This window comes from Vombatus ursinus, unplaced genomic scaffold (genome assembly GCF_900497805.2).
Source record: "Vombatus ursinus unplaced genomic scaffold, bare-nosed wombat genome assembly UNPS02010639.1, whole genome shotgun sequence".
Taxonomy (NCBI): domain Eukaryota; kingdom Metazoa; phylum Chordata; class Mammalia; order Diprotodontia; family Vombatidae; genus Vombatus; species Vombatus ursinus.
Genome location: NW_020950417.1, coordinates 3,615,844 through 3,640,127, shown reverse-complemented (window position 1 = coordinate 3,640,127; position 24,284 = coordinate 3,615,844). Strand labels below are relative to the sequence as shown.

The window sequence follows — 24,284 nt, the reverse complement described above, 5'->3', positions numbered from 1 at the left end:
AAGGAAGGAAGGAAGGAAGGAAGGAAGGAAGGAAGGAAGGAAGGAAGAAAAATGTGAATTTAAGCAGTGTGTTCACATACCCAGGAAGTCAAGTAGTTCCCTCATGGTTCCCTAATGTAAGACCTGGACTACAATTAACATTCATTTCACCTCTTTTCTTAGGAGTCAAATCAGTTTCACTCCTATATTTTACAATATCTGACTGGAGTTTGAAATCCTACCCCTACAACACCTCAAATAATATCTCCTATATTGATCTCTGCCACTTCTATTCATTAATGAGTATAAATTTGGAGGTCGCTACAGTAGGGATCAGTATCTAAGGCCTTTCATACAGAGCCACCTAGGGGTATGAAGCCTAGTACCTTGCAGTGCAGAAAGTAAGTACTCAATGAATTTTTATTGAATGAGTTGAATGAATTTCATTTTGAGTATTCTGGTAGATGGTGGCCTATTGAGGGCCATCATTTTACAGCATAAGAAAACTCAATTTGTATATTCCCATAATTTGGTTCTATGATGCATTGATTTAAATTTTTCTTCATTTGGAAATTATAAGGATATGGTGTCTTGATCTAGATGATCACATGTTTGAATTTTGATTGGGGATACATGCTATCCCTTTCCCTACGTGACATGAGTCGTCATGATTTGGTATGTTATCACTGGCTAGGGATGATAAAGGACAAATTTTAAATCAGGAATGAAAATAATCCTTTTAAGCTTCTTAGTGTACATTATATTCATTTAACCTTTTAACAGGACCAGGTTGTACAAGCAGCATATACTCAAAAGTACTTTACAGACCAGCAATATTCAGCTTGATAAAATTTAAGGTGGAAAAGATCTTTTGGACCATTCAAAAACCATCCAAAGCTAGTACTTCTGGCAATTTATCATTTCCAGCTGTCAACATGTGCAGTTGATGAGTACTTTATCCAAAATGTATATAAAGTTAGCTTTAAATTAATTCCCCAGAGCCACATTTAACTAAAAATTCTATCAAATATGAACTGTGGAATGAAAAACATCTCTACCTGTCTGGCTTCGCTCACATCCTCTCTTGATAAGAACATCTTCCACAGAAGTTTCAAAAACTAAGTGAACATCTTGAAGGAAACCCTGTAAGAAAGCAAAATGAAAACAAAGGGGGGGGGAATTTTTGAAATGATCAAGGACAAATAAGGATGATTTTCTTTCCTGATTTACAGCTAGTGAACTTGATCATCGGATAAATAATTATCCTTGGGGTGCATCCTTGTAAAATCACATTATTGGTCATACCTTTGGAAATCTGTAAAGGTTGGGGTAGTTAGGGCTTTGCCACAGGCACCTGCATGGTTGATACTTTCTCTTGGGGAGAAGGGCTGCTTCTTCCACATAGCAATCCACACTGCCTGATGCTATTATGCTCCCTGAGCCCTGTTGGACTTAGGGAGAAAATAGGCCCAAGAAGAGGGATAAAGAGTAGGCTCGAGGGCCAATAGAGGAGAATAGGGAGTGCAAAAGCCTCTTTCCCAACTGCAGTTGGCCCAGTATCCTTTGTGCCCCTGATAAAACACCCCAAACTGAACTCAAGGCCATTCTGATTTCACCATAAAATGTTTTTAGTTGTAAATATCTGAGAGCAAGAGCTAGGCACAAAATTATTTCTAGATGGAGGAGGAAGGCCATCTACACAAAACCTGGAATGGCACTAATATGAAAATAGGAAAGAATTTTGAAAGAATGTCATTCAAGGAATTTGCTTTTAAAATTCCTTAACGTGTAGGTTCCTGTGTTATGCTATGCTGTTATATTATGCTAAAAGTTTCATATATATATATATATATATGTGTGTGTGTGTGTGTGTGTGTATACATGTATATATATACATATATGTATATACATATAAGTATATATACATATATATATACATATATATATATATATATATCCAGAGATAACCATTGCTAAAACCAGTGTTCACATTACTCATTGCAGCATGGTGGTTGCATCCTAGGGGGGCAAAATGCTAAGCTGCAGTAGCATAATAAACCACAGGTGAGTTATACATCACACTCTGTATCCAACTAATCAAGTATAGCTAAATTATTTTTTTAAATAATATAACACCAAAATCATTAGCATTGAACTTTTTTAAAATCATTAACTAGTTTTAACCATACTTACATTTCCAAGTGCAAAACCACTGGAAGAAAATAATGGCATTAAAATTCCACTGTAAGCCATGAGCACTTATGCTTTGAAAGATACTCACCCCAAATTGAATGAACAATCATCTGCACTGAAATAAATTCTCACAAGTTAGTCTTTCTCTTGACATGGATTGCTAACGGTTTACTCTCCCTAGCTCTTCAAAAACAGGGAAAACAATAACAACAAAAACAAGAAATCAAGTATTCAAGTGTGACTTCAGAAAATGATGAAAATAACCTTGCAGAATCAAACAGAACCTGAATGGGATTGATTTTTCAGAACCAAAAAGTCATAATTGATACGTGGGATTGATAGTAGCTTGATCTCTTGAAAGGATTACTATTAGTTTTACAGGGACTATATTTGTGCAATTAAAGGAGGTAATATTCATTAGAATGGAAATGTGGGAATGTATCAGATTCTATACCCTACTAACTCAGGAATATATCCTCTTTCACCTTGACAGCAGGCTGAAGATGTCATATTGATGACATCAAACATAATGAATGTTTTAAAAGATACACCATTTTCCTATTTCATCCCTATCCAAGTTGATTTCTTGCCCTAAGAAAGTGCACACATACCCTGAAGTGATTTTCTCGGATGGAGCCTTTGGCCACATACATTCTGCTATCCTCAGCCTTCAGCTGCTCATAGAAAGGCTCCTCCAGAATGAAGCTGTCAATGAGATCACAGCCCACATAGAGGCTATAGGTCTCCCCTGTCAGCTGCACAGTGATGTTTTTCCAATGGGAGTCAGCAAGATCCACATCTTCCAAAGAAATCACATTCTGACCCTTATCTCCATAGTAAATCAGGTCCAAGGTATTGGCCCGGCCATTAGATATAATCTCAAACTGCCTCTGAGAGTTCCCAGGGCCCTCCAAAGCCAGGAGGGTACCCCGCGAATGTTTATCCTGCTTTAGAATGGCAGTGAGGAAGAATCCCTCATTTTGTCTCATCATCTTCAGCATCTTCTTGAGAATCTCAGCTTTCACTGGCGGAATGTGATCAAATCTGATAAAGCGATAAGCTGGGCTATTAGGGTCAGGCCCTCGGAATTGCTTGGCACCAAGTGTTCTTCGGTTTATGTTACTGATTTCAAATAGGTCAAAGGAAGCATCATCTTCTCCATCAGCATCTGCAAAAGTTAATGGCAAATAACAAGGGCTTTAACCAATGAAAAAAATAGCATGTAGCAAAATTTATCTATAGAGTTGCACATTTTTTATAATTAGCATATCAGTTATGATGACTTTATCTCCATTTAATGAAATCACTGTCATACAAAAAGTTGAGTTCTAATTTCTCTTTTCTATTCTGTTTCTTTCCATCTCAGACATAAACCTATGTTATATATAACTACTCTGCTCTAAAACTGATCTACCCAGAAAGAAGAGGAGAGTAAATTTGTATCCTTTCCTTAATTTGGACTGAATTTTCCAAAAAAAAATGAGCTCTTTGAATTATCTTTTATTTACTTAAACTATTTCATTTTTCAAAGGCCCATTTTTTTTCTTTATTGTAGCCCATGGCAAAGGCAGTAAGGAGTTTAGAGGCAATAGTTGAACTTCAGTTTATATACAATAGAGATAAATATCTTAGTTTTTTCTTTTAATTGATAACCTAAAGCTATTGTCTAAATTTACTGGTAAGAAAAGCTAATGTTGTGATACCATAATTGAATCCGTAGTATCTAAAACTAATAGAAAAATTACTACTATTGCCATTGTAGTTAGACATTTATTTTGGGCCAGGTACTTTGGAAAACACTTTTTGCTTGAGTCAGCTCTCAATTCTTATCTGGGTTACAACTTAAGATTTGTTGTGTTTAGTGAGCACATACCTTGAGCACTGGAGAAAGCCCAGAGAGCCAAGAGGACCAGCCACCAGAGCATCCTGCCTTTCTGTAGCATCACACCTATAGGTAAACCAAGAGAAAAAAAAAAAAACTGACTTTCAGCATGCATGGGGATCTTTAGTCACTTGACCATACTTATATGTAAGTGAACTCAGATGTACATTGTCATGTGGGAAGCTCAGGTACAAGCACTATGGTAACCTTGAATTTAAGCTGAAAGCTGTTATTTAAAATAATCTTAGCAGTTTGAATTTATAAAGGTCTTTTTCCAAGTGCTTTCTTTACAATTCCCAAGCCCTATAGCCTAGGAAACATAATTAATTTTTTCCATTGTGTAGATTTGGAAACTAAGGCTCAGAAGGATTAAATGACTGGCCTAAAGTCATGGAGTTATTAAGTGTCAGGAAAGATATCTAGGTCCTTCACACTCCAAAACCAAAGCGTTCCCACTATGCTATATTTCAAACAGTGAAACAGAGATTTGGACAAAGTGATCTAAAGAGAAATGTCAATGTATCTATGTAAAGAGACTTCCCTAGGGCTAAATAGTTATGGCAAGTAATTTAAAGATAAGATTACAGCCAAATTTTGTTCAGCATGATTGAATAGAAGGTATTGGCATGGCATAAAAGTTGAAGAAATGACATCATTTGCTATTTATGCAGGATTCACTTTTAAAATTTGGAAACATTTTACTTAGATCATTCTTACTCTAATTTTATATTTTCCCTTTGTGAGTTTTATTCTTGGGAATATTGAGTTGGTGTAGTGGAAAGAGCGTAAATGACATCAGATCATTAGATCACAGATCTTGAGGTGGAAGGGACCTTGGGGGCCACCTGGTCCCACTGCCCCATTTTATAGATGAGGAAATTGAGTCCCAGAGAGGGTGACTTGCCCACAGTCAGCAAATTATGACTAAAGTAGTGAATTATCACCAAAGTTATATGTGACCAAATAAGGAAGGAGATCTGCCATATATTGAGAGCAATGGATTTACGTATAGATAGTCCAATTGTGGTGTTGATATCCATGAGATATTAAGAAAACACAGAGAAAAGGGGTTGAGTAGTTCCTCAACAGAGGGCTAGTGGAGAAAGTGCAGGTTTCCTATCCTTGGGTAGAGGATTGGCAAGAATAACACACCATGAGAAGAAATATGAACAATGACTTGAACCAGTAAAAAGAGTACTCATACTACTGGGATCTATCTAACAATTGTAGTTTCGAAAAGAAAGTGTACTAACCACCACTACCACTACCACCACCACCACCACCACTACTACTACTACTACTACTACTACTACTACTACTACTACTATTACTACTACTACTATTACTACTACTATTAATAACAATAATAATAATAATAAACAGCAATGATTACATTTACATAATGTCTACCATGTACCAAGCACTGTGCTAAGTGCTTTGCAAACATTATCTTGTTTGACTCTTACAATAAACCTGGGAGATAGGTGCTTTTATTATACCCATTTTACAGTTGGGAAAACTGAGGCAAAGAGAGGTTAAATGACTTACCCAAGATTACATCTCTAGTAAGTGTCTGAATTTGAACTCAAGTCTTTCTTAATCCAGGCCTAGTGCTTTATTTGCTATACCACCTAGCTGCTAACTATTACCTTGATTAGGGGTGTCAGGAGATAATTCCAGTTCTGCCTCTCCATGACCTTGGATAAGTCCCTTGACATCTCTAAATGTCATTCCATTTTAAATAAAATTAGAACATAAAATCCAATCTGTCACAACATTAATAATACTAAAGTGGCTTCACATTAATACTTTGAGATATTTGGGGAGGTTCATTTTCAAGACATATAAACAAAAAGGTAGATAATTTCTTTTGAGAAATGATTTAATTAAAATCCTAGAAGAATATAAAGGACTGGACTTTATGACCTTATGGGCTCCTTTCTGACCTCAGCGCCGAAAGCTGTATCTATACAATGTTATAGACCCAAAAGAAGATCATAAAATTTCATTCATATAGCCAATTCTTTTCAAATACTGATTAGGTGGCGCTGTATAGACAAAACATCTGGAATGTCTTTACTACATTTTTCGTTGTTCAACCAGGTGTTTGCTGTCATTTATACGCCGCCTCAATGTTCTTCAATTTATCCCTTATTTAAAACCACAGCCTCTAATTCAGCTCAGCAGGATTCCTGATTCTGGCAAAGGTCTGAGGGCTCCAAAATACCATGATGTATTGGTGACCCGTCCCCAGGACGTAAGTTCCAGAGCCGAAAGAGACCTCACAGGCCCAGTCTCATCCAACCCATTCCTTTTACACATGAGGAAGCTAAGACCTTGGAGATTAAGCAATTTACCCCAAGTCTCACATCAGACATGGGATATGAACCCAAATCCTGTAGCTCCAGAGCGAGTGCCTTTCCTCCTGTGCCACAGGGGCCCAGCACTGGACAAGAGCAATAGGAATCCAATGCTGGAGTCAAAAATCCCAGTCTTCCACTAACTCAGGGCAGTGCCTTTACACAATGGAATTAAAACTATTTAATTGTGATTGTAAAATCCATAAAATGGAATTATACTTCATGGCAGCAGGAAGGTAGGATGTGGGGGTGAGGAAGAAAGAGATTTGTAAATTTAAAAGACCATAAAACATTTAGTAAAGGTATTAGAGTTATTGAATTGTGAAATATCTATTTCCATTAGTCTTATAATGAGTTAGTTCTCTCAACTCTAAAGTAATTCCTGTTGTTAGTCTATATTTATATTTTGCAAATCCAAATTCCAAAGTATTCTGTGGCAGAATATTAAACAGTGATAAAAAAAATTCCTAAAGTAAGAGGAAAATTTTCCCCATTTTAGAAGCACTTCAATAGTTAATGCAGGCAAAATAACTTGGCTAAGATGCAATTTTTTACCCCTACACAAAGTCGTTTGAATATACTTAAAAAATAGTTACATGTCTGCTAGCAGCCAAATTCAACATTTTATTTGTTGTAGTTCATGCACACACTAACATTTCTCCTAATCTCTTTGGGTAATTCAAAGAGAGTAATAGTACATTTTCATGGAATTTCAATGAGGTTGCTCATTCGGGAAAATATATATTGAAAGCTTTTTGTCATTAATTAAGCAAGTTCCAACTTAGCAGCAATGTGATCTTGCCTAGGTTTTGCAAAAGTTTCAATGAAATATGAGATTGTCAAGATGCAGCAAATATTTCTAACTGCATCTTAATGGTCCCTCTCCTCTTTAAATAAACTTCAGCAACTGAGATTTATTTATCACAAATATAAATTTTGGCATCTTCAAGAATGCACACAGTTCACAGGCAGGTATAAGAAAAGAAAGAAGGAAGGAAGAAAACCATTCAAAAGACTCTTAAATATCATGCCAGCTCAGAACAAGCAGCCTTACGAATAAAACTTCAAAATAAATATTTAATTTCCCTGGCTCTTGTGATATGGTAGAAAAGTATTTTTTTTTAAATCAAGAGAAATAGCAATTGCTCACATAGTGCTAGATATACACAGCAAAGACTACCTGCTTACACAATATTTTCTTTTCTTTTAAATATAATAATTCTCAGCAAAAATGAAAGAACAAAGAAATTGTGGATTAAAATTTTTCACTTACCTGGTCTTTTTAAAAAACTCTCTAATGAGAAACGATGCTCCAATTCAAACCCAGAAAGAACGAGAGAGCTCGACTCCTTTTGAAAAGCCAACTCAAAGATTTCTTAAGTGTTCAGAATGCACTCTGCTGTGGATGGAGTTTCTCTTACTGACTTTTAGGCAGCAGCTTCCTCCTTTATATATCCTCTTTTCTGTCAATCAGTCACACGAGGAAGCACTTTTTAATTCATTCCTTTGAAAGAATGACATAATTTCTCCTTCTGATCTGACAATTTGCTCTGGGGTACCTGAAAGGAGATTCCAAATCCAGCCCCTTCAGGGCTCTGTACCAGCCCCCCTCCTCCTTTTTCCACCAAAGGCGATCCCAGATTGCTGACGGAGGAGGAGCCAGACAAAAGAAAGGGAAAGTCAGTGACTTAGTTTTCCTGTCTTCTCTCAGGAAACAAAATGCTATAAATAAAACTACTAGGATTGCAAGATTGTCTGGAAGTCTCCTCTTTTACTTAGGAATGCAGTGCTTAAAGCAAAAGGCTTTTAGGCTAAAATCTATGAACGTTTTCAAATTAAAAAGGTGAGAGAGTATTTCAAAACTCTAGTTGGTAAAGGTAAAATGAGATTTTATTGAATATATGTATATAAATATTGAAATTTTATGTAATATTTGGAATATTGATATTTTCCTAAACAATATATATGTGTGTGTGTATGCATGTTTGTATGCATGCATATATATATATATATATATATATATATATGTACCTTGAAGGGGGGAGATACTGCAGCATGGTTTTTATTTCAGAAAGATATATATGACTGTGAAAAAACACTGCAGCTTTAAAAGATGATTGTTCTTCATCTAAAAATCCTCTTTATTCATTTAGTCTTGGCTTCATGAAATGCATCCTCCTTCCCTGTAGAAACTCTTATTCTGAGTCAATGTCCATTTTGAACAGGTTTGCATAATGGTAGGTGGCAGCTCAAAGAATTAGATTCCATATGTTTTCATTAACATGACAACTAGAAAATGTGTGTTCTCCAGAAAGTAGATTTAAAGAAAGAGGAAAATGTGATACTCACCAGACCCGTCCACCTCATTAGCACATATTTTGGGTCCTCCATCCCGTAGCTGCGATATATCATTCTGGCCCTGGGTAGCCAAGCTGTCTTTGTGTGGGCTGAGGCGCAGGTGTTTATCTGGACACGAGAAAAGTTAGTGGAAGGCTGCTCTTTATGAAGAACTGCACGCAGTGCCCTTACATGCTTTGCTGAGGAGGGATAAGTGATCTCCTGAAAAGACTTCTTCAAACCCTATTGTTTCTTTGGCAATGGAACCAAATTGAATAAACCTGGCACTGATTAGCAGGGTCTATGGAGAGCCAGAAGCCAGACAGGAGCAGCAGCGGTAGCCACTGCTGCCACAACCTATCCAATTTTCATGTCTCCAGCAGGAAATGGAAAGGGTGGAGGATGAGAGAGTGTGGAATGTCCTGCTTCAGGGGGAGGTCTGTATATTTAAGGAAGCCAAAGAGGAAGAAACAGGGAGAAAAAGGATGGAAGAAATAAAAGAGATAAAATCATGACTAACTATAAGATTGGTGATGATTTTATTCTCTACAGATTTCACCATCATTTTAATTCCTTACCTTGTGACAAAATCTGTAGTTCGAAAGCAGCTCAAAGAGGTAATAAAAATAGCTAATCATGAGCATTTACACAGTTCTTTAATGCTTGCGAAACACTTTGCCAGTATTATCTTACTTCATTTCATCCTCACAACAACCCTAGGAAGCAGGCGTTATTATTATCCTCATTATGCAAATGAGGAAACTGAGGCAGACAGCCTGGAAGAAGGCCCCAGGTCACATACTTGGTAAGTGTCTGAGGCTGGATGAGAATTCAGGTCTCTGTAACTCCAGGCCTAGCCCTCTATCCACTGTACTACCCAGCTGCCCAGGTTAAATGGCATACTTAGAAGAGGCAGCGGAATATTGTAAAAGTCAAAAGACCTGAATCCAACTGCCATCTTGACTACTGCAAGTGAGCCTTTGAACAAGTCACTTAACCTCTTTGAGATCCCCACTCTGTGAGGATAATCATATTTTTACTACCTACCTCAAGGGGCAGTGTTGCATAGTATATAGAGAGATGACCTCAGAGTCAAGATAGTCTAGCTTCTAACATACATTGTGAAACTCCAAACAAGCTACTTGACCTATATAGGCCTCAGTTTCTTCATCCTAAAAATGAGAGAGTTGGGCTAAATAACCTTCAAGTTATTTAGCCTTCCAGTTCAAGATCTATGATCTTACAGGAGACTTCTCTATCATGGGCTTTGGTGGAGAAATTGTCCACACTGAGGAAATAAGAGGTCATTTAAAGCAATGGAGTTCGTGCTGCAATTACTGGGAGAGATAAAGTTTGGGATATAAGTTCCTCAAGGGCAAAGGTTGTTTGACATTTTGGTCTTTACAGACCCAGCCTCTAACATAGGGCTTTGCAATAGCCAATACTTATTAAATGCTTTTTTTGAAATAAATTGAATTCAAAGAACCAAGCATTTGGCTTCTAGTGTATGTCTGGTCCAAAATGAACATATTATCTTACAACACAAACAGAAACAAACAGCCCACTTAATTATATCTGGACACTGGCTTGCTAGTTTGTTGATCTTTGTTTATAAGTTCATCTTTCTTAGTTTAAATAAAGGATGGAATTTGTATCCCATTTCCTTATATGCAGAATTATAACCAGGAATTTTTGCTTTGGAGGCAAAGTACCACAACCCACACTAGCCCAGCATAGGTTCAGATGAAGTAGGAGAAGAATGTGGAGGTATGGGGGAAAAGCCCAACCCAACCTGCTGTCTGGTAGTTTCTTATTTTATTTTACTATCCATGCTAACTACATGCTAAGCTCTGTCTTTTCTACTCTGTTGAAGGACTGCATGTGTTGTCAACACCCTCTAAATGGAATACCCTGCTAATGCAGCACTCCTGGATAAAGACCCATCTGCCATACTCTGGGTATGGCTCTGATCTAGTAAGGATATGCTTGTGAATAAGCCTTGTCATCTTTATCCCAAGAAAAAAATGATTATTATTTAATTACATTGAACTGAAGGACATTGGTGATGGATAAAATTGCCCAAGTGCATCATGGTCCATGCCTTTCCATTCCTGAGTAGGAAACTTTGCCTGAGAACTAGAGAACCTAATAAAGAATTTAATCTACAGTGAATTCCTTTCCATTATGTTCCACTTGGTCAGGTCTGAGTAGAGGTAGATCCTTTGTAGAGATTGCCTGAGGCCAGAGGTGGTCTCAGAGCCAGAGAGATCAAAATCGCATCCCCCAGCATCTCATCAGAATGGATCTACCAATCATTATAATATTAATTCTTTTCATTAATTGTTAATCAATGAGAGTTGATTATCATCCTTAGGAATACTCTTCCAAGGGCATATAAGCATTTAGTGGGTACCATGAGGGGTCTTTGGCATTCAAGAGTGCCACTGATCCCTTTTATTAATTATCTATTAGCATGATTATAAAATGATTAATTACCCAGAAACTATATCTCTCAAACTTTTTGTACATCATAATCCATTCAAGGAAGTTGTGCTGGACCTGGAATCAAGAAGACCTGAGTTCAAAAATGATCTCAGAAATTTATTATCTCTGTGACCCTGGGCAAGTCACTGACTTCTTTTACACACAGTTTTATTCAACTATAAAATGGGGATAATAGTAGCACTGATCTGATCTCACGTTGTTGTAAGAATAAAAGAAATACTTATAAAAGCACTTTGCAAAACTTAAAGTGCTATGTAAATCCTAGCTATTATTATTTCTTGAGTTCAATAGTAGGACTATCAGGAATTATACATATACATATATATATATATATATGTGTGTGTGTGTGTATGTATATATACATATATACACATGTATATTATATATATATATATAGTATGTATGTACACACACACACACACACACAGAATTATCTCATTTTGTGAACAGCCTAGAAAACTATGGGATATCAGAGTTAAAAGTCAGAATTTGGGCTGAATTCATGACATACATAATATACAGCTGAAAAGCAACCTTGTACTCAAAACTTTTCCTGATCCCTCCAACTTCTAGCTCCCTCCTTCCCTAGAAAATCTTATATTGAACTTTCTGGTATTTGTTTCACATACACACATATGTATGTATGTATGTATGTATGTATGTATGTATGTATGTATGTATGTATGTATGTATTGTTCCCTCCAATGCAATGCAGCAAACTCCTTCAGGCTAGAAATTAGCCTCATTCTTTTTTTTTATTTACATAATTTTTGTCTTCTTCTGGTTATATGTTTTGATCTTCTTTGTCACCAAAGAAAGATTCTATGATCTGACTTTTTTTTGTGCAGTTTGCTCATTTTCCTAGCCAATAACTTGAGTTTTAAACTCTTTATTAAGGTGGGGGTCTGCTTCCAGTGTGGAGAATGTACTGTCTCAAGTTTCAGAGGTTTTATGCAGCTGTTTTCAGAGATGCCTCTTGGGTGAATTTTTCCATTCTTCCAAAGTGATATGATCAAGGGTGAAGTGTCTACTCCTTTCCTGGCCTGGACTCTGAGAGTCTATGAGTGACCACAAGCACTCTTTTCTGCCTTGGACCTGTGAGGAGGATTCCCTCTCCACCACCACCATAAGCTACACCATGCCAGTGCTCCTCCTTTCCTCAGGACCACCACTCAAAACTGTGACCCAGATTCAAACAGGGGAAAAGCAAGAGATTCCTGCCTCAGCACCAGTGAAGAGATCCCTCCAATCCTCCTCTGATCAAACTGCTCAATTCCGCCTCTGTCTGTGTGCCAAAAGCTCTGGAAGAAGCCACCACCCCGGGGCTACACCAGGACTGGGGCTGGGACCAAGCTTCTGTCTCATCATGGTTATAGACCTTTCCTACTGACCTTCTAAAATTATCTTTGGTGTTTGTGGGTTGAGAAGTCTGGAAACCACCACAGCTGCCCATGATTCAGTCCCCTGAGGACCGCTCCAGGTTCACTGAGGCCTGGTCTTTGCCTGGGGGGGCCCAAGCAGAACTGCGTTCCTCTCTCAGCTGGATGCAATAGACCTTTCCAATCAACCATCCAGGTTGTCTTGGGCTAGAAATTTGTTTCACTCTGTCTTTTTGTGGGTTCTGCTGCTCTAGAATTTCTTTAGAGCCATTTTTTACAGGTGTTTGGAGGGGTTTGGGGGAGAGCTCAAGCAAGTCACTGCTTTTACTCTGCCATCTTGGCTCCACCCCTCCCTTGTTCTTTATATCCTTACTGCCTAGCACAGTGCATGACTCATAGTAGGTTCTTAATAAAGGCTTATTGATAGATTGTTTGATTACAGAAAATCTTATCATACATATTTGTACATCAGTCTGCACAGAGACCAAAAAATTTACATAGGGAAATTATGCTGATTGAGAAAATAGAGTATGAGAGTAGGCCTTTGACAAGAATGCATTTGGAAACTACAGTATAGTTTCTATATGTATAATGTAGTTTATATATATATATATGTGTGTGTGTGTGTGTCTGTGTGTGTGTGTATGTAGGTAGATGATAGATAGATAGATAGATAGATAGATAGATAGATAGATAGATAGATAGATAGATAGATAGATAGAGATATAGTAGTAGAAAGAGCACTGGCCTTGGGAGTCTGTGGTTCTGAGCTTTGGGAAGAAGGAATACTAGCTCTAGAATTAGAGGCCATGGGTTCAAATCCAATCTCTGATGGATACTACTTGTGTGACCTTGGGCAGGTCACTTACCTTTCTAGGCCTCAATTTCTTCTTCTGTAAAGTGAAGGAGTTAGAATAGATGGCCTTTGAGATTGTCTTTCCTCCATATCTATGGTCCAGTGCAGGGGTGGGGAACCTGCGGCCTCAAGGCCACGTGTGGCCTTCTAGGTCCTTGGGTGTGGCCTTTCGACTGAGTCCAAGTTTTATAGAACAAATCCATTTATAAAGGGGATTTGTTTTGTGAAGTTTGAGTTCAGTCAAAGGATTGTACTTTAGGACCTAGAGGGCCACATGCAGCCTCAAGACCACAGGTTCCCCAACCCTGGTCCAGTGGCTAGTCCTGGCTCTACCTAGAGCTCTGTGTCACAGAAATTTAGAAGCAGAAAGGACTTCAGAAACTAGTTCAACTCAAACCTGCATAATATTTCACCTCTAACATATCTAACACACGGGCTACCAGCCTTTATTTGAAGATCTCTAGTGATGAGAAACCTAGAATCTCTTCAAAAAGTTCATCCCACTTTTGGAAAATATTATTAGGTAAATTTTCTTTATAGCAAGCCTAAACTTGTCTCTTTGTAACTTCCACCTATGTCTCTTTGTAACTTCCACCTATTTCTCTTAGTCCTTCCCAATGGGGCCAGGTAGAACCTACCAATTCACTTTTTCATGTGATGGCCCTTCAAACACTTGCTATATTTCTCTAAGCCCTCTCACCAGGCTAAGCTAAACATTCCCAGTCCCTTCCACCAATCCTCATAAGGAATTTGGGTTACTCTCCTACTTCCCAACATTATCTTAGGTTGGCTCACAACCAGGAAGAAAATTGGAGAGAATGCCCAGTTTGCTGAGACATACAAAGACCAATGAAGTATTTGTGACACCTCAGTGTGTCCTGACACATTGGCTAGTTGGGAAACATTTAGCTAAAAAGTTAATTGGACGCAAGACATCACAGCTTCTCCCATCTGTTTTCTTTTAGTCCATCTTTAAGATGAATAAATAAAGCAAGCCAGTGAGTAAGCGATGGTCCCTTCTTACCTCCCTTGTCTAGGAGAGTTATGGGATCTTGCCCTATCGTCATTAACAACAGAAGGGAAACAACAGTTTGAAATTTCTTTGTTAGCATGCCCAGGATTGGTAGCAAGAGGGAAACTATTCCAGAGCGAAGCCCATGCCGGCAGAGGTTGAAATGGATGAGCTAATGGGCCTTTTCCATTCTTGACTGCTAAATGATTTATGTGGACTAAGGACATACACAAGGCAACTGAAGCTTGGTTTGGAGGTGGGGAAGTTGGAGTTATACTATTAAAAATTAAGTATGAATTTATAGTGTATACATTTTTCAAGAAACCTTAAGAGTCTACAGAGCTAATCTGTCCTCATATCCCTGTGAGGCAATTAATGACAAAGAAGATATTATTGTTATCCACATTGTTATAGACAAAAAAAAAAGGCAGAGAGGAGGGTAACTTATTGAAACCACACAGTTAGAACTTTTGGCTAATAACAGAACCAGGCTGCCTGTCTCCTGGGTCAATGCTCTTTCTTTTAGATCATACTGTTCCCAGTTATGAAACTAGTAGCACCAAAGCCTTAACCAAATGAACCATTTTGTTCATTTTTGAGTAAGGACTCACACAAGGTTTGGGGGGGTCTAGGTTTGTGACTACTCAGCTGGCTGGCTCTCTGGCACAGACAAGGAGCTGGCTTGAGGAAACTTAAAACAGGCTTTAGAAAATAGCACCTTGCTTATGCTTATAGAGCTTTCTCAAAGTAAGATGAGATTTTTCTCCAGCTTACACGCAAAGTGGAAGTCAAAAGACATTTATTGAGCACCAACTGTATACAAAGTCATGTGATAGCTACCACTAGTATAGCAGGAAAGCATGGGATATATGTACTAAAATCAATAACAAAAATCATGGCCCTTCTTTAAAGAGAGTTACCCTCTGTTTTGGAAAATAAAACAGCTGCACAAAATGATAAAAAGAATTCAGAGCTGGAAAGGACATTAGAGGTTAAAAGCTTTATTTTAAAATTCTGAAAACTGAGACACAGAGAGGTTAAGCAGCTTGCCCAGTGTCATACAGCTAGTATCCAAGCTGGTCTTCCTTACTGCCCTATCCACTCACTAAATAATGTTGCCTCTTCTAAGTTCCAAGAGATGTAGAAGAATTGATGGACACAGGCACCTGCATCATTTAAATGCTGCAAAAGAAAAAGCGACAATTTGTCCCTGGACTTTGTGTGGAGTACTGACTCCACCAGGCCTTCAAGCTCTTTCAAGGACAGTCTAAACACACCTTCAAGTGAACACAATTAAGACTCTTCCATTTTATTTGAATAGCTTGGATTTATTCCTTCTAGGAGGCAAACATTTTCTAGATCAGTTTCAAAGGACCTTTCCAGCTACATTGTCCCTCTAGTGATGGAGGAGAGAAATCTTCTTTTGACAGAGTGCACATGAGAGAGAAATCATTACTGTAAACACATTTAGTCAGGGAACACAATGTGCCACATACTTGGGGACAACACTGCTTCTACTCTTGTTTTAGTTTCTACCTTTTTTTTTACAGAATTTAAAGAGCATTTTCTCACAATTAAAAGGCATATCTCAATGACTTCAAGCCAAATATGATTGTCAAGTAGATCCATTTACCACTGTAAAGAGATTTTCTGTTTCATTGGGGAAGAAATAGTAATGAGTAGGAAGGGAAAATATTTGAGAATGTTAACAAACAATCACCTGTAACAATGTTCCAAATCACTAGTGATAAGGAAAATGACAACAAAAGCAACTTTTCAGGTTTCACCTCACATCTAGCAAACTGACAAAAATAAATAAATAAACACAACTATATCTATATAGATATAGATATCTATGTCTATATGTGTGTATAAATTTATATGTGTGTGTGTGTGTGTGTGTGTGTATGTGTATGAAGAGCCAAGTTTAGAGGGTTTGTAGAAAGCCAGGCACGTATGCACCATTGGTAGAGCTGTGAATTGATTCAACCATTCCAGAAGGCAATTTTGGATTATACTGATGAATACACACACACACACACACACACACACACACACACATACACACACACGAAATAGAGGATACTGGGAATAGAAAGAACACCTGGGAACATCCACTCAATCCTCAGCGCTATGGGGAGTTATGCAAGAAACTTTCTTAATCTGCGAGCTAGATTAAGCTGTGTAAACTCCTTGTGGAAAGGGCCTGTCACTTACATTTGCATATCTAGCAGTGCCCAGGACTTGGTAGTCAACATGGTAGTCAACAAATACTTGTGGATTAAATGGATCCAAAGACCATAAATAATATCCCAAGAGTTTATTGCTAATATTTCCCTGTGCCGTGAATTTTATCAGAAATGATGATATGCAATCAGTGGTCTAACTATGTGGCAAAATTTCAGAAAAGAAATTTTTTTTTTGTTGATTATAAAGTCCAAAGATCTAACAGAGAGAAGGACCTCAATCTTTGGGATATTTATGCGTACATATGAATAATCATCTCTATGAAAAGTATCATCTCTGGAAAGTCAGGGGTTCCTCTCACACAACTTTTGGTCCTACACATTAAAAAGGAGTAATGTAACCTCATATCAGATAAGAACTGCCCTAAGTTTGGGATCAGGGAAACAAAGGGTATGGCTCTAGTGAACTGATCTGGGGTCCTGATTCACTTACTGGATGGAGGGATAGTTCCCTTATCCAAGAAGCAAGTTCTACAAACATCAGGTATTAGCATTCATTGGGAGACAGAACATGGTCATTTCTAGGTTTTATAAACTCCTGAGCAATATCCCACCCTCTCCTCATTTTCTGGACTTCGTTGTCCTAGATTTAATCCCTCTTCAATGTTTGGTAAAAAAAAAAGAAAAAGAAAAAGAAAAAAAAAGACCCTTAAAACCCTTAGATCAGGAAGGATCCTAAATATGGTCAAATTTGAGTTCAGTTACTGTGCTCAGAAAGAATGGAAAATTATATTACAGTATTACTAAAAGTACATTCTCTTTCAGAAGGAAAGGCAAATTCATCCACATTCTGTTTGCCTCCTATGTGCATCGGTGTACTATAAATGGTACGTATTATTCATTTCACACAGGATGTTGGGCCATCCAGTGAAGAAACCTTTTGTAAGGCATCATAATCACCTCTGTGTTTTGCATGACAAAGTGCGCAAAAAGTTATTTCTGAGCAGACTTGTGTGGTTTTAGTTGTTATTGAAAGTACAGAAAAACTGCCCATTGACAGAACAGTGAATTATGAAAGTGAAATGTATGCTTTGCTAATTTCATTAAGAAGACAGTTATATGCTGTCTTTTATCATCTCTAGTATTTTAGTTTTCACTAATACATATAAAGTTCGTTTCTGCTCAATATTTCTAGTCGTGTATGAGAGCTAGTAAACTTCAGTGGGAAAAGGATGAGACTTGGAGTCAGAGGCCATGGACAAGTCATTGATCTTTTATGAGCCTCATTTTCCTCATCTGTTGAATAGCGTAATAATAATACAATAGCTTATCTCATAGAGTTATTATGAGGAAATCACTTTGTAGACCATAAAGCACTGAAGAAATGGGGAAAATTGTGATGTGCTTTTGTATTGGAAAAAAATCAGTTACCTCAAAAAATTATAGCCACAAAAGGTGGTGAGAAGTTTGCAGATGAAATTAGATATTGTTGGTCCTTTTTCTCATGTATTTTTTTCTTATCTGTTTACATGTTCCTTGAAAATGAGACTGATTCTTTTTTATCCTTAATTGTATTTTATTTTTTCCAATTGCATGCAAAGATGGTTTTCCACATTCATTTTGGTAAAATTTTGAGTTCCAAATTTTTCTCCTTCCCTCCTTCCTCTACCCCTTCCACAAGACAACAAGCAATCTGATAAAAGTTATACATGTACAATCATGTTAAACATATTTCCACATTAGTCATGTTGTGAAAGAAGAATCAGAACAAAAGGGAAAAACCATGAGAAAGGAAAAAAAGGTGAAAATAATATGCTTCAATTTGCATTCAAACTCCATAGTTCTTCCTCTAGATGTAGTTAACATTTTCTATTACAAGTCTTGGAATTATCTTAGAACATTATATTGCTGAGAAGAGCTAAGTCTACCATAGTTGATCGTCACACAATGTTGCTGTTGCTATGTACAAAGCTCTCCTGGTTCTGCTCACTTCACTCAGCATCATTCATATAAATCTTTCTAGATTTTTCTGAAATCTCCTTGCTCAGCATTTCTTCTAGCACAATGGTATTCCATTACATGCATATACCACAACTAGTTCAGCCATCCCATAGTTGATGGGCATCCCCTCAATTCCTAATTCTTTGCCACCAAAAAAGAGCTGCTATAAATATTTTTGTGCATGTGGGTCCTTTTCCCTTTTTTATGATCTCTTTGGGCTATGGACCTAGTAGCGGTATTGCTGGATCAAAGGCAATGCATAGTTTTATAGCCCTTTGAGCATACTTTCAAATTGTTCTCCAGTATGGTTGGATCAGTTCACAACTCCACCAACATTTGTCATTTGTCTTTTCTGTCATATTAACCAATCTGAGAGGTGTGAGGTGATACCTTAGAGCTGTTTTAATTTGCATTTCTCTAATCAATGATGATTTAGAGCATTTTTCATATGATTATAAATAGCTTTAATTTCTTTCTCTGGAAACTGCCTGTTCATGTCCATTGACCATTTCTTTAAAAAAAATCTGTGTATTCAGTGCCCAAAACAGAATACTAGATATTTAATTAAAGCTTGTTGAATTGATTTGACTTGTATATCTCAAATAGAATGTAAGCTTTTGGAGGGCAGGTGCTATTTTGGTTTGGTTTTTGTATTTCCAGCTCTTAATATAGTTTTTTGCATGTAGAAGATACCTAAGAAATGTGTAATTGAAGTAAAATGAATCACCAATTAAGAAAAATTAGTACAAATATTGGACCATGACTGGGAATCTTGCTTCATTACTTGATTTTGTTGATGATTTACTCAATATGCTACATCTAGAGGAAAAATATGCCGAAGATGATTCACCCTCTTTATAAGAATATCCTAGGAGAATAGACACATGGCAGTGAGGTTGCAACAAAGACGCATGTGACTGACATTTAAACAATATTTTTGTAATTAAGCAGGAATCTGAACATGGAAACAGAATGGAAGAATGTTTGAGCCAGTCAGCTTTGTACTAAGAAGTTGCTAGGGGGGAGGGGGGCTGAGGGAGTGTTTGGGTGTACATGTGCGTGTGTGTGTGTGTGTGCGCGTGTGTGTGTGTGTGTGTGTGTGTGTGTGCTCTGCACATGTATGTACTTCTGTTCTGTGGAATTCACCAGTATATGTGACTATATATGCTGTGTGTGTGGATATGGATGTGCATCTCATGGTAATGAACTCATTGTTTATTCTGAAATGGAAAAATATTTCAGTGATTATCCAATACCACTGATGATATGACAAATAAGATTCCCTGTGTTGAGCAAGGTTAACATTCTGAAAAGTACATTCATTGAAATTAAATTAGAAGTGACTTATTTCCTTTAAATAGCATCACATGTAAACAAGGCCAAGTGTTGTGTGCTGTCTTAATATGATACTGACTTTTAAAGATCAAGAGGACTCTCTCCTCCTCACATGAATTTATGAGAAGACATGGACAAAGTTTGTAGAGGATGGGCAGATGGACAGATGGTGGTAGGTATAAGTGGAGGGAATAATCCCATCAATGGTGGCACAGATACAATTACACAGTTATGAATGTGTCAAATCTGTAAACAAATATAAATGCTAGACATTCAAATGGGAGTGTATAGCTCAATGACTAGCCTCAGTCATTCAGGAGGATTTCAATAGGAAACTTGGCAAATACTCTTTTTCAATAATTTAATGACCAGTAACTTCATCAATAAGGGCACTGATAAAGTTCCCCTCAACACTACCAGTGTTGACTGTATCACTTCACAAATTAGTAAACAGGCTTCATGATTTGCAATTGTCACAAAGATTCCAATGTAAGATCTTCAGGTAATTGACATCTCTATATTTGCCTCGGTAAAAATTCTCAACGAGTGCATGCACACACACACACACACACACACACACACCCATATTTGGCCAATAGTCAAAGTCCTTTCAACTTTGTAGGACTTTCCAGAGTTTTTACAGTGCTATTATGCCTTGGCCTTTGAAAATCCAGTCACTCCCTTCCCTCATTGAATATTAGAACAGATATTTAGTAAAAGTGGCAAAAAATTATATCAATACTTCAGAGATCCATGATTTTACTAATATGAATGTTCCTTCAGTTAATAAAGATTGCAAGACCTCCACATCTTAGCAACTGGCTTAATGAATCACTGTAGCCAACACAATTAATTATTCCATAGCCAATCCTCCTGTGAAGAGGCTCTCATAGGCTGAGTGTCAGACAGCAAGCATAAACAATAACATTTAGGTTCGTTTATGAAGTCTTTTTATCTTCCAGTATCCTACTAGACAATGCTTGCTCTTCACTGGCATAAACTTTGAAAATCCACATCTGCCTCCATGTGGGTCATAAATTTAGAGCTGAAATGGACATTGCAAGTAAGTCTATTTTAGAGATGAAAAAACTGAGGCCCAGAGAAGTTAAGTGACTTGCCCAAGGTCACACAGCTAGTCAATGTCTAAGATAGAATCATAATAATACATTGTAATAGAGCAAAACTTCAAGTGTAAAAATTAAAAAGGAAAAAAAGGAAAATAATTCAATCTTTATATTAACAGAAATGGCCCAGAATGAACAGGATATATTTGGGTTTTTTTGCTTTGTTTTGTGTTTGTCAATAAATAAAAAAATGATACAAATGGTCAGTGAATTAATCCCAGAACTGAATAGGAGAAGAGCATGTTAGAGTGCCTTTAAAGAATTACAAAGTTATTTTAATAACCCCAAGCTTCTCCCTGAAACAAAGCTCCATCTTTTTAGCTCTAATATACTTCTATTATTGTTGCATGATTTCAATTCATGGAATATCACAGTCTTCTGCAGTATCTGTCCAGGAGTGTAGGTTAGTTCTAGTGAGTCCATAATGAGTTCCTGTTGTCATTGTCCTACTCATCCTCATCATCGTCATCATGTTGTTTCTGGGGAGTAGAATAGTCTGGACCCAGACTAAGAATTCGGAGGTTAGAATTAGGGAGGGAAGGAGATGTTGCTCATCCACATGGCCCCAGAAATAGACCATCTTTGGAAGAGGGAGGAATTTTTATGTGTTTTTTTGTTTGTTGGTTTGTTTGTTTGTTTGTTTTGTTTTTTGTTTTTGGAAAAGGCTTTGGGCAGCTTTGAGCTGGGGAGAGATGAGCAGAAACTACAACAGAGACTTGTAAATTATAGTGACACCTAGTGGTTACACAGTAATTTGTTGAAATTGATGATTACCCAAAAGACAAGAAAGAAGCAAATGAACAAATGGTAGGTATGAAAACTCTGACACGAAGAAGAAGAAGAAGAAGAAGAAGAAGAAGAAGAAGAAGAAGAAGAAGAAGAAGAAGAAGAAGAAGAAGAAGAAGAAGAAGAAGAAGAAGAAGAAGAAGAAGAAGAAGAAGAAGAAGAAGAAGAAGAAGAAGAAGAAGAAGAAGAAGAAGAAGAAGAAGAAGAAGAAGAAGAAGAAGAAGAAGAAGAAGGAGAAGAAGAAGAAGGAGAAGGAGAAGGAGAAGGAGAAGGAGAAGGAGAAGAAGAAGAAGGAGAAGGAGAAGAAGAAGGAGAAGAAGAAGAAGGATGAGGAAGAGGAGGAGAAAGGAAGAGAACAAGAATTAAAAAGAACAAGTGAGGTGGAAAATGCTACAAAAATGTATGAGCAAAAGAGAAGGAAAGGAATGTGGAGAAGTAAAGGAATAAGCAGTGGATAAGCTACATATTTCACTGTCACTTCTTATGATATCAAGAGAAAGCAAGAAAGGTTCTCATTACTTGGGCTGGAATCCTCCTCCCTACATGAATTTATGAGATGATATGGATAAAGTTTTCAGAGGATGGATGGAGGGATGAATTATTGTCTGTGTAAATGGAGGGAATAATTATATCAGTGAAGTCACCATTTACGTATTTGTGATTGTATCGAATCTGGCATAAGAAATGCTAGGCATTCAACAGGAGTCTATAACTCAATCATTAAATTCAGTGAAACCCCAATGAAAAAGAATGATCTATAAATGAAGGTGCTGGACTTAATGATCTGTAAGTTTCCTTCTAGCTCTATGACCCTATGGCTGAGCTATTTATGTTTTGGTTAACTGAGTTAAAGCAAAAATTCATTTTATTTCAATTACTATTATTATAATTACTTCCAAAGAAAGTAATCTTTCTCTAAAGATTAGGAATCTTGCTTTAATGCTCATTATTTTGAACATCAATAATCAATCAATGGGCATCACTAAACCTATAGGTAGATAAACAGATGATATAGGAAATTGGGCTAAGGGTGCACAGACTTTCAAAAACAACCTAGTCATTTTTTTCTGTTCTTTTGCTATAAATATTTTTTACCAACTTGTTTTTAAAGAATGGCCTTTTTTGTCTTAAAGTAATATGCAACAGGAAAGAAAAAAGAAAAATTTTACTCAGTTGTGTTCTGATTAGTGGACTTCTAATTAATTGATACTTTGCTGTGCTAAGAAAACAACTGGCTATACATTCTGTGGTTGCTATTGGCAGCTTAAAAATCAAGCCCTATAGAAAAAAGGCCCTTTAAGAAAGTCTTGAAGGGCAGCTAGGTGGCTCAGTGGATAGAGCACCAGCCCTGAAGTCAGGAGGAGCTGAGTTCAAATCTGGCCTCAGACCAAACACTTGACACATACTAGCTGTGTGACCTTGGGCAAGTCACTTAACCCCGATTGCCTCACTAAAAAAATAAAAAAAAATTTAAAAAAGAAAGTCTTGGGGTATATATTAGGGCTCCTTAGAGAGTTCTAAATATATAAATAAAACAGTTGAAGTTAGAAACACTTTCCCTTAAATGATAGAATTCAATTTGATGTTATAAATAATATGTCTATTTTAATATAAAATGAACTACAATGATATTTTGTGTTTTCTTACCTTCTCTATCTTTATCTATGAAATGCACCCACACTTTGTAATCTTAACTGCTTATAACTATTTTCAATGGCCATTTTGACTAAGTTGTCAAGAACATATATTAATATATATGCACATATAAATATGCATATATAAATATGTCCATACATATATGTAAAATGAATGTAAACCAACCACTACAGTTATGAACTGTTGTCTAAGTAATATTTTTTGGACCTAAGTAGGTATTTTTTGTTGTCATTGGGCAAAAAGTGGCAGGTGCCTCCTGAAGGCAATAGCCAAGAATTGTTTATCTTTTACTTCTCCCATTCTCCAGGTCTCCATATTTAGTATTTCACAGCTTAAGACAAGAGGAAAAAAAAAAGTTGAGGGTTAAGCCTTTCTTCAACAAGCTGATGGGTTCATAATCAAATGTACAATATGGCATTTGAAAAAGCAAACATTTCCCCTTTTTTTCTTTTTTTTAAATCAAATTAACTATTCTCTGTGTAACAACTGGGTTGCATCCTTGTGTAGATCTGCATCCCATGAACATCTTTAGGCATTTAAGCATATGCCCTTTCCATATTGTTTCAGCATATTTCAGAGTCAAGTTCAGTTGCTGGCAGGAATGTTTTTAATATTGTACTTCATGTTTTTATTACTTGTTATTATACTTGACCTTCGCCACATAGCTACTTATTCTTCTAGCATGAAGTTATT

General features: G+C 37.0%; 1 protein-coding gene across 4 annotated transcripts in view; it reads right to left on the bottom strand.

Moving 5' to 3' along the window:
* Window positions 1-9,118, bottom strand: part of THBS2 (thrombospondin 2) — a 58,517-nt gene extending 49,399 nt beyond the window's left edge. Inside the window, exons 1-5 of one of the 4 annotated variants that reach the window (XM_027854830.1) lie at window positions 8,764-9,118; window positions 7,688-7,973; window positions 4,046-4,120; window positions 2,784-3,340; window positions 1,038-1,122 (exon numbers count right to left, since the gene is read on the bottom strand). In XM_027854830.1, the coding sequence (XP_027710631.1) occupies window positions 1,038-1,122; window positions 2,784-3,340; window positions 4,046-4,115 (712 nt within the window). In that variant the 5' untranslated portion in view covers window positions 4,116-4,120; window positions 7,688-7,973; window positions 8,764-9,118. Of the gene's footprint in view, window positions 1-1,037; window positions 1,123-2,783; window positions 3,341-4,045; window positions 4,121-7,687; window positions 8,027-8,763 lie in introns of those variants that run through there. The other 3 variants (XM_027854831.1, XM_027854829.1, XM_027854832.1) reach the window with 3 other exon arrangements.
* Window positions 9,119-24,284: the final 15,166 nt, after the last annotated feature.